Source organism: Scylla paramamosain, chromosome 13 (genome assembly GCF_035594125.1).
Source record: "Scylla paramamosain isolate STU-SP2022 chromosome 13, ASM3559412v1, whole genome shotgun sequence".
NCBI classification, from domain to species: Eukaryota; Metazoa; Arthropoda; class Malacostraca; order Decapoda; family Portunidae; genus Scylla; species Scylla paramamosain.
The window spans coordinates 18,070,761-18,082,207 of record NC_087163.1 but is presented as its reverse complement, the minus strand read 5'-3'; the positions used below and the strand labels follow the sequence as shown (position 1 = coordinate 18,082,207).

The 11,447-nt window shown below is 45.5% G+C and overlaps 1 protein-coding gene across 1 annotated transcript; it reads right to left on the bottom strand.

Moving 5' to 3' along the window:
• Positions 1 to 8,124: 8,124 nt before the first annotated feature.
• On the bottom strand, positions 8,125 to 9,033 carry LOC135106209 (uncharacterized protein K02A2.6-like). Its single transcript, XM_064014982.1, has one exon. It carries the CDS (start codon positions 9,031 to 9,033, stop codon positions 8,125 to 8,127), a length of 909 nt encoding a protein of 302 aa, XP_063871052.1.
• Between the last annotated feature and the right edge of the window lie 2,414 nt (positions 9,034 to 11,447).

Below are 11,447 nucleotides of genomic sequence, written 5' to 3'. Positions count from 1 at the left end.
ATTGTTCTTCGAAACTATGTTTCCGTGCTTGGATCTTGCCTAGTCAAACTCTTTCAACTCTGTCTGTCAACATCTAAATATCCTTCTTGCTGGAAGTTTGCCTACATTCAGCCTGTTCCTTAAAACGGTGACTGTTCTAATCCTTCCAATTACCGTCCTGTCGCTTTAATTTCCTGCCTATCTAAAGTTTTTCAATCTATCCTCAACAGTAAGATTCTCAAACATCTATCACTTCACAACCTTCTATCTCATCGTCAATATGGGTTCCGTCAAGGCCGCTCTACTGGTGATCTTCTGGCTTTCCTTACTGAGTCTTGGTCAACTTCTTTTAGAGATTTTAGTGAAACTTTTGCTGTTGCCTTGGATATATCAAAAACTTTTGATAGAGTCTGGCACAAAACTTTGATTTCCAAAGTACCCTCTTATGGCTTCTATCCTTCTCTCTGTAACTTCATCTCAAATTTCCTTTCTGACCGTTTTATTGCTGCTGTGGTAGACGGTCACTGTTCTTCTCCTAAGTCTATTAACAGCGGTGTTCCTCAGGGTTCTGTCCTCTCACCTACTCTCTTCTTAACATTCATCAATGGCCTTTTAAACCAAATTTCTTTTCCTATCCACTCCTACGCTGATGATACCACCCTGCACTTTTTTATGTCTTTTCATAGACGTCCAACACTCCTGGAAGTAAACATTTCACTCAAGGAATCCAAAGAACACTTGACTTCTGATGTTTCTAAATATCTGATTGGGGAAGAGCAAACTTGGTATTGTTCAATGCCTCAAAAACTCAATTCCTCCATCTATCAACTCAACACTCCAGACAACTATCCCCCTTCTTCTTCAAGGACACTCAACTGTCCCCCTCTTCTACACTGATCATCCTCGGTCTGTCCTGTACATATAATCTGAACTGGAAACTTTCTTCAAGAGGGAGGTATCAAGATACTTGTCCTTCAATTTTTGACTACTGCTTTGGACCCTTTTCTGGGACTGCCATCTCAGTGGGCTTTTTTAATTGGATTTTTGTTGCCCTTGGCCAGTGTCCCTCCAACATTATATATATATATATATATATATATATATATATATATATATATATATATATATATATATATATATATATATATATATATATATATATATATATTGTTATGTAGAGCACCTTAATGAGAAAGAGAGGAAGAGAGAGAAATAGAAAAAGAGAAACATGCGAGGGAATGTGGGACGCGTCCCCTAGCCTCCCGGTTGCCCCATTCCTGCTCTCCCATGTCATGTGACCAGTGTAGGTTCACTCGAAGTATATCCAACACTCAGGGTCTGCGTATGCGTGAACAGCATGCCAGATGTACGATTTGCCAGATGTATAATTTGTGCTCTACCGTCATGGGGATGAGCATCTTCTTGCTGCTTTGATGGTGATTTCGGTAGATGATATATTCGGCTCATGATTGCTTGGGATGGTTTGAATACTCATATACATTATTTTCGTGTACATTGCTACTATTCTTATTTTTTTTGTTTGTGTGTGATCTTTGTTGCCCCAATAAAGCCTTCTTTTGGTTCCTAAACTCGATAAGGGACGAATTTGATTGTAAACATGAAATTGTACGACTGAGTGATAAAGTAGATAGCAGTAGATAGGTTGTGTAATTTCAGAAAACATTGTTTCTGGTGAGAAAGTTGTTAGAATGACGCAATAGCTCTTCTAGATATTGAAAAAACTTACGACCAAATGATAAGGAGGATACTGTAAATTTAGTTCACTAAATACTTCTACTAAAGATCTTCTTCCTTACTTTCAGAGCTGCGATTCTACCATATACGTAACTACCACACCAAACGGAGGTGCGTCTCTCGTTTTTCCTCTGCTAGTTGGGAGACCTGAGGAAGTATTTTGTTGATTTTCCTTGGAATGACTACTGCTTCCATGTAAGAGACCCGTCTCTGTGTGCCGAGCGCATAACGGAAGTGACATTGTCTGGCATGGAGGCATACATTCCTCACTCTTTTTCTCTTCCTAAACCTTCCAACCCTTGGTTTCACACAACTTGTTCTCGTGCTATACATGATAGAGAGATGGCCAACAAAAGGTACTTGAACCTTCCATCACCAGAATCTCATGCACTATATTTCTGCCCGGAACCATGCCAAGTCTTTTCTCCAACTAGGCAAAAGCTCCTTCATTAATAGAAAGTGTCAAAATTTTTCACGAACTAACTCCCCTCGTGGCTTCTGGCACCTAGCCAAAAACCTCTCTAATAACTTTGCTTCTTCTTTCCCTCCTTTATTTCAAGTAGATGGCACCACTCTTATCACATCTATCTCTAAAGCTGAACTCTTCGTTCAAACCTTTCGCTAAAAACGCTACCTTGGATGATTCAATGTTTCTTCCTTTCTGTCCTCCACCCTCTGACTACTTCATGCTACCTGTTAAAATTCTTCGCAATAATGTTTTCCATGCCCTCGCTGGCCTAAACTCTCGGAAGGCTTATGCACCTAATGAGGTCGCTCCTATTGTTCTCCGAAACTGCGCCTCCGTACTTGCACCTTGCCTAGTAAAACTCTTTCAGCTCTGCATATCAACATCTAGCTTTCCCTCTTGCTGGAAGTTTGACTACATTCAGCCTGTTCTCCTAAATCTATTAACAGTGGTGTTCCTCAGGGTTCTGTCCTGTCACCCACTCTCTTCCTATTAATTATTCATCATTGATCTTCTAAACCAACTAAACCAATGTTCTTGTCATATAGGCTCCTACGCTGCTGATACCACCCTGCATTTTTCCACGCCTTTTCATAGACGTCCAGTCCTTCAGAAACTACACAGTTCACACAGGGAAGCCACTGAACACCTGACTTCTGATTTCTCTAAAATTTCTGAATTGGGCAGAGGAAACTTGGTGTTATTCAGTGCCTGAAGAACTCAATTCCTCCATCTATCAACTCGACACAACTTCCCAGACAACTATCCCCTCTTCTTCATTAACACTCAACTGTCCTCCTCTTCTACACTGAACATCATCGTTCTGTCTTTTTCTTATAATCTGAACTGTAAACATTACATCTCATCTCTAGCTAAAACAGCTTCCATGAAGTTCGGTGTTCTCAGACGTCTCTGCAAGTTTTTCTTACACCCCCAGGTGTAAGAAAAGGCGCCTTATGCGTCCATGTATGGAGTATGCTTCACATATCCGCAGGTGTGCCACTCATAACGATCTTTTAGGATGGAATCAGAAGCTTTTCGTCTCATCAACTCCTCTTTTCTAACTGACTGTCTTCAGCCTCTTTCTCATCGCAGTAATGTTGCATCTCTTGCTATCTTCTACCGCCATTTTCATGTTAACCGGTATTCTGAATCATTCATCCCTATCTCTGGTAAACTCTGTAACTCCCTGACTGCTTCTCTATTTCCATTTCCCTTTGACTTGAATTCTTTCAAGAAGGAAATTTCAATTTTTGACTACCGCTTCGGACACTTTTCGAGGACTGACATCTCTGGGCTTCATTTTTTTTTTTTACTGGATTTTTGTTGCCCTTGGACGGTGTGCCTCGTACATAAAAAAAAGATAAATAAAATAAATAAATGGAAATATTTACAAGCGAATTCGTCCCTTATCGAGTGTGGTCCATTGAAAGCTAAAAAAAAGAAAACAAAAAAAATTGAGGCAACGAAGATCACATACCGGACAGGAAAATTATATATCTGATAATTCATACCATCCAAAGAAACCATGACAAGACTATATCATTTACCGAATTCATCATCAGAGCAGCGAGGAGATGCTTTCTTCGTAACGTTAGAGTGCAAATAAGACATCAAATCGTACATCTGACATACTAGGAGGAGGCATTAGACAGATGCCGAAACGATGATATATTCCTAGTGAGGTATTAAGCACTGGATATGAGGGTGCTGTTATCTTTTCATAAAACCCAGCTGTGACATCACTGAACGTTTCACAAGGGGACAGTCACAGCATGCCCTCTAAAGACATTTCTCTTCCTTCACACAAAATAACATGCGCACACACACTCTTCAATCAAAATCCAAAGTTATCATGGCCATTCCTACACCAACCAGACTTAGAGTCCTTATCTAGGATGGGGACCACAAATATCTCCAGGTCGGACTGATCTTCTGGTATCGGCCATATGTGCTTTGACACACCCCCTCAACTTTTTCCTCATTAACTTCTGCAACATTCGCGGTCTAAAATCTAATTTTCAATCAGTATAACACCACCTCTCCTCTACTAAACCTCATCCTCTTTTCCTCACTGAAACATAGGTGTCTGAGGCAACAGACAGTATCCCCTTTTATTTTTCCTCCTACTTTCTCTATCCTCATTTTCAATCTGAAGTTAGATGTTGTGTTTATGTGCATAAGAATTTAACCTGTTCTCTTGCCCACGCTCTTGAATCTTACGAATTTTACTGGATACAACTACAGAGTCACTCTCAAACTAAATTTATCTGTGCTGTATACGTCTCGCTTATCTCCTCCGACTATAAGAAATTCTTTGACTACTTAACTTCCAAAGTGGAGCACTTTCTGACTCTCTTCGCTTTTGCAGAGACTTTTTAGACTTTAATGTCCACCACTATCGTTGGCTTACTTCTCCTTTCATTGACCATCCAGGTGAACTAGCCTTTAATTTTGCTCTCCTCCATGACCAAGACCAGCTAGTGCAACACCCTACTCGTATTCTTGATTTTCTTGAAGAGCCCAACATTCTTGACAATTTCCTAACCTCTATTCCTTTTGCCTCTGGTAATTTGCCTCTGCTAATTGGGGGAAATCTTGAATTTCATGCGCTTTATATGTCTTCCCGGAATCATACCAAGTCTGTTTTTCAAATATCCAAAAACTCCTTCATTAATAGAAAGTGTCAAAATCTTTCAAGATCTAAAAACTCTACCTTAGATTATTCAGGGCTTGTTCCTGCCTATTTTCCAACCGTCCAATCGGTTGGACGTATAAGAAAAGACGTGGAAGACTGCAGGGTAGTATTGTCAGCGTAGGAGTGGATAGGAAAATAAATTTAATTTAAATCATTGATGAATAACAGGAAGAGAGTAGGTGACAGGACAGAACCCTGAGGCACACTACTGTTAATAGATTTAGGAGAAGAACAGTAACCATCTACCACAGCAGCAATAGATTGGTCAGAAAGGAAACTTGAGATGAAGTTACAGAGAGTAGGCTGAAAATCCTAGGAGAGTAGTTTGGAAATCAAAGCTCTTTGCCAGACTCTGTCAAAAGCTTTTGATTTGCCTAAGGCAACAGCACATTTTTCACCAAAATCTCTAAAAGAGGATGACCAAGACTAAGTAAGGAAAGCCAGAAGATCACCAGTAGAGCGGCCTTGACGGAACCCATACTGGTGATTAGATTGAAGGTTGTGAAGTGATAGATCTTTAAGAATCTTCCTGTTCAGGACAGATTAAAAAACTTCAGATAAGCAGGAAATTAAAAGAATAGGACGGTAGTTTGAGGGATTAGAACGGTCACCCTTTCTAGGAACAAGCTGAATGTGGGCAAACTTCCAGCAAGAAGGAGAGCTAGATGTTGATATACAGAGTTGAAATAATTTGACTAGGCAAGGTGCGAGCAAGGAGGCACATTTTCGGAGAACAATAGGAGCGACCCAATCAAGTTCATAAGCATTCCAAGGGTTTAGGCCAGCGATGGCATAAAAAAAAAAAAAAAAAACATTACCGTGAAGGATTTTAATGGGTAACGTGAAGTAGTCAGAGGTTGGAGGAGAGAGAGGAACAAGACTTGAATCATACCAGGTTTTTTTTTTTTTTTAATGTTTGAGCGAAGAGTTCACATTTTTAAATAGATGAGACGTCAGTGGTGCCATCAGATTAAAATAAAGGAGGAAAAGATGAAGAAGCAACGTTACTGAAGATACTTTTGTCTATGTGTCAGAAGTTAGATCTTGGATACTTTTTGGCTAGTTGGAGAAAAGACTTGGCATGATTCCGGGCAGATATATAAAGCACATGAGAACCAAGTGATGGAAGCTTCAATTACCTTTTGTGCGCCATGTCTCTACCATGTATAGCACGAGAACAGGCTGTGTTAAATTAAAGTTTTGAAGGTTTAAGTCAAGAGAAAGAGTGAGGAATGTACGCCCCCATGCTAGACACTACCATCTCTATTATTCGCTCAGCACACAGAGAAGGGTCTCTGACACGGAACCAGTGGTCATCCCAAGGAAAATCAACATAATACCTCCTCAGGTCCCCGCAATCAGCAGAGGCATATTACCAGAGGCACCTCCACTTTGGGGGATCCTGAGGAGGGAGTGGACCAATGGGAAAAGATACAGATATGAGACTGTGATCGGAGGAGCCCAACAAAGATAGGGTGACAGCATAAGCAGAAGGATTAGAGGTTAGGAAGAAGGTCAAGAATTGTTGGGTTCTTCAAGACGGTCAACAATATGAGTAGGGTATTGCACTTGTAGCTCTTGGTCGTGGAGGATAGCAAAGTTAAAGGATGTTTACCAGGATGGACAATGAAGGGAGAGGAAAGCCAAAGCTGGTGGTGAATATTAAAGTCCCAAAAAAATGGAGATCTCCGCAAAAGGGAAGAGAGAATGTACTCACTATAGAAGTTCAGTAGTCAAAGAATTTCTTGAAGTCGGAGGAGTTAGGTGAGAGATATACAGCACAAATAAATTTAGTTTGAGAGTGACTCTGTAGTAGTAGCCAGATGGTGGAAAATTCGTAAGACTCAGGAGCGTGGGCACGAGAGCAGCACTTAGCATATTGATTTGGATTGAAAATTAGGATAGAGAAAGTATGAGGAAACAGAAAAGAGGCTACTGTCTGTTCCCTTAGACACATGTGTTTCAGCGAGGAAAACAAGATGAGGTTTAGTAAAGGAGAGGTGGTTTTCTAGAGATTTGAAATTAGATTTTAGACCTCGAATGTTGCAGAAGTTAACAAAGAAAAAGTTGGTGGGGTATGTCAAAACACTCAGGATCGATACCAGAAGAGCAGTCCGAGCTGGGGGTATTTGTGGTCTCCACCCTAGATTGGGATTCCGAGGCTGGCGTAGGAGTGCCCATAATAAATTTGGATTTTGACTGAAGGGTGTGTGTGTGTGTGTGTGTGTGCATGTTGTTTTGTGTGATGGAAGAGTGATATCTTTAGAGGCCATGCTGTGACTGCACCCTTGTATTGCGAGACACTAAGGGAAACGTTCAGTAATGTCACAGCTGTTTTTTTATGAAAAGCTAACAGCATCCTCTGATCCAGTGATTAAGACCTGACTGGGAATATATTATCGTTTCGGCAGGTGTCTACTGCCTTCTCCTCAATAGCATGCCAAATGTACGATTTGATGCTTCATTTGCACTCTGCCGTAACAGGGAACGCATCTCCTCGCTGTTCTGATAATGAATTCGGTAGATGATATATTCTGCTTATGGTTTCTTAGGATGGTTCGAATACTCAGATATATTATTTTCGTGTCCAGTACTATTATTATTCATATTTATTTATTTATTTATTATTATTATTATTATTATTATTATTTTTTTTTTTTTGTGTGTGTGTGTGTGTGTTTGATCCTCGTTCCCTCAACAAATTTTTTTTTTCTAGTTTTCAATGGACTGCACTCGATAAGGAACGAATTCGTTTGTAAACATATCTCTTTCTTTCTTTTTTTTTTTTTCATGTAGGAGGGACACCGGTCAAGGGCAACAAAAACCCAGTAAAAAAAAACAAAAAAAACACTGAAAATAGGGTTCAAACCGGTAGTCAAAAATTGAAGGATACGTTTCTTGAAACATCCCTCTTGAAGAAGTTCGTCATAGAAAGATGGAAATACAGAGGCAAGCAGGGAGTTCAAGGGTTTAACAGAGAAAGGGATGAAAGGCATTAGAGAGATGAACAGAATAAGGGTGACAGAAAAGAGGAAAGTTTTGTGCAGTGAACCCGCGGGAGGAAGGGAGGCATGCATGGTTCGCCATCTGACGTTCCCGCTGCCGCAGCGTCCTCCCCCAAAAATTGTCCACCTCAAGCTTCCGTTTCACTGATGGTACTCCATCCCGTAGCTGGCGGCCCGTTGCCAGCTGAGCCGGTGACCTATTGATGTCCCGTAGAGGTGTGTTACTGGAGCAAGGCGAGAGAGATCTTATCGTTGTCGAGACTGCCATCAGCTCCAATGTTTCCCCGTATTATCCTCTTGGCGGACTTCACGGCCACCTCTGCCCTTCCGTTTGACTGTGGGAAGTGCGCCGAGGACACCCGAACACCTACCCCCCACTTCTGGAGGAAACTCTTCATCTCCTCACTCCCTAGATTGGTACCTCCGTCCATGGAGAGCTGCTCTGGGGCACCCCATCTCGAGAAGTGGTGACGCAGCACATCCTTAATTCTGCCTGATTCTGTGCCATCAGGCAGGTGAGACACCTCCAGCCAACCCGTGAGCCTATCTGCATAGACGATGTAGTCGTGTCCCTCCAGCTGGAACAAATCCACCACAGTCTGCTGAAAGGGATAGTCAGGGGGCGGAGTGAGGAGATGAGGCTCAGGGGGTTGGGAGGGGGCGTGTATGTTGCACGTGTCACAGCAGTTGCGATGGTGCCTCAGGTCCCCTTCAATGCCAGGCCAGTATACTGCCTGTCGTGCTCTCCTGAGCATCGAGTCTATACCCTGGTGGCCTGCATGGAGGTGGGCTGCAACCTGCTTGCGTAGGAGGTCCGGAATCACCAGGCGAGGATGGTTGCTGTGGAAAGTGTATGTCACCAGGCCTCGCGACACACCCAGCCTCTCCCTAATGCTGTAGAAGGGGCGCAAGCACACCAGCTCCTGGGACTTCTGTGGGTGCCAGTCACCAGCCAACACCCTGGCCAGCAGCAGTTGGTACACGGGATCGTTTCTTGACGCCTGTAGCACCATGTCCTCGTCGAGGATGAGGCTGTCCTGAAGTTCCAGAGCCGCAACAGTGGCGACGGCCATGGCCGCTGACAGCTCCTCATCCTGTTCCTCCTCCAGGGCACCAGGGGCTGTCTTCATGGATGGGTACCTAGACAGAAAGTCTGCCGCGCAATTCTTCTTTCCCGGGAGGTAGCGGATCGTGAACTTGAATTGCAGCGTCCGCTCCTTCAACCTAGAAGCTGTGACAGCCTTCTAGGCTGTCTACGGACAGCCTAGAAGGAAAAGGCGGGCCTTGTGGAGGCAGTATGCAACCGCCAGCGCCTCACCTTCTATAGGTGCATACTCTTGTTCAGCAGGAGTCAAGTGGCGGCTGCCACAGAGAGCCAGGCGCCAGCCTCCCTTGCAGCAGAGTGGGGCCTCAGGCGACACGCAGGAGCAGTGCTACTGCAAGATGACAAAGCCTATGCCATCTCTGCTCCAGTCGGTGATGGCGGCCGTCGGCCTAGTGTGGTCATAGAAAGCCAGACCGTCCTTGGCCAGCTGACAAATGGTCTCCTTCGCCTGCTCCAGCTTTTTCTGCAGCTGCTCGTCCCAGTATACTTTACGTCCTGCTGGCTTCTTCAAGAGATCTCTGAACGGCTCCATGATGGGAGCGGTGGCCAGAAAGGGCTCCAGCTGGTTAACGAATCCAAACAGTGACCTCACGTCGGTGATGGTGGGCTGTCCGGGCATTGTGAAGTGTCTTATTATTGAGAGACGGTCTTCGGTGGGCTTGTATGCTTCCCAACCAACGTGGAAGCCGACAAACTCCACCTCTCTGCGGCAGAACATGAATTTCTCTGGCTTGAGGGTGACGCCCACCTTGGCACACCGCTCCAGGAAGTCTTAAGTGTGCCAGAATGCTTGCTCAATGCTGCCGTCGTACAGGAGGGTGTCGTCCACACACTTGTGTTTGCGGGGGAAGCCACTTATCGCGTCATCAAACCGTTTGGTGTATGCGTCCGTGGCAGAGCAGTGACCCATCGGCGTGCTGCAGTATTGGTATCGCCCCCACAGCGTGATGAATGTGGTTAAGTGGCGGCTCTCCTCATCGAGCTTCACTTGGTGGAATCCCCAGTGTGCATCCGCCACAGTCTTGTAGGAGTGAGGTGGGTCATCTGATACCATGTCGAAGGGTCTCCCGCAGGCAGCAAGAATTCAGCTTTTGAAAGTCCACGGTTCTTCTCGTTTTGCCAGACTTTTTAGCCATCACCACCATCCTCGCACACCACTCCGATGCCACGCCTGCCGGGACAGAGCGGATGACGCCCAGCTTGATGTCCTCATCCAGTTGCCTTTTCACCTCAGCTGCCCAGTGTTTGGGGACTGTGGCTGGTGTGTGGCAAGCATAGGGCTGCACACCCTGCTGTAGGTGAATGTGGTGGGGCGGGCCCTTCATCACGCGTAGAGGGTAACACTCAGTGTTAAATGTGGATTCCGAGAAGTGCCTCAGTAGCCACTGCTCCAGCTGAGGGACATTCTCCTCCACGGGCTGCATGGGAATAGCTGCAGGCCGACCCAGAACGTCGTGGGCGTCGCCGTCCGTCACTCCCACACCGGCTGTTACGGCAGATGGCTTGGGAAAGTCTTGGTGAATGAGGCCAAGGTCCTTGCAGGTGGTGCACGACAGGTACAAGCACTCCACGTTCTCCACAAAGTGCACATCCTGGACCGTAGTGTGGCTCGGGAGGCTGATGCGGCAGGCAGCTGCCCCAGACTGGAGAGCGGTATTCTGGCGAGGTCTCCTATGCCAGCCCGAGGCTGTAGCAGCGCAGGCCGGAGACCAAGCAAGGACATGAGTTTGGGGCCGGCGACACACACCTGTGCTCCTGTGTCTGCGACCGCTGTCACTGTAATCTCAGTCCCCCCGCCTGCGGGGTGACACTCACCTGTAGTAGGGGTTCTGGCGCCACTGCCACGCCGCTCAAAGTGACGCTGTTTATAGCCATATCTTGTGTCTTCGCTGCCCAACACACCTTCTTCACGTGTTCCCTCTCTTGCCTCGAACACTGGTCACTAAGGCCGACCATCACCTTCCTCAGCAGCATGTACTCTGATAGGTCGCTATCACACCTGGGACACTGGAAACCACAGTCTGCCACCTCCTGAGCACACCGGGTCATATAAACACTGACCGACTCACCGCCCGCCTGACGCGCGTTGAAGAAATCGTACCACTTCACTGCTTGGTTCGACGACTGCTGCACAATCCTATAGCTTCCAGAGCCTCCTTCGGCGTCAGCGCCTCCCACAGTCCTGTGTTATACCTTGCATCCAGCGTGCACTGCAGGGCGGGAACACATAGCAGGTGGATGTGCAGCACTGCCTCCTGGTCAGGCCATCTGGCCAGCCTCAACCAGGATTCCACTGATCTACGCCACGACCTGAAGCTGGCCGACGTCATTTCCACAGCACATTTCTCAGGTGTGGCGGTGGCGGGTGGTTTACCGCCCGACGCTTGGCGGGCAGTGGACAGGGAAGCCATGCCCGCTTGAAGCAACGTGAAAGTGTCT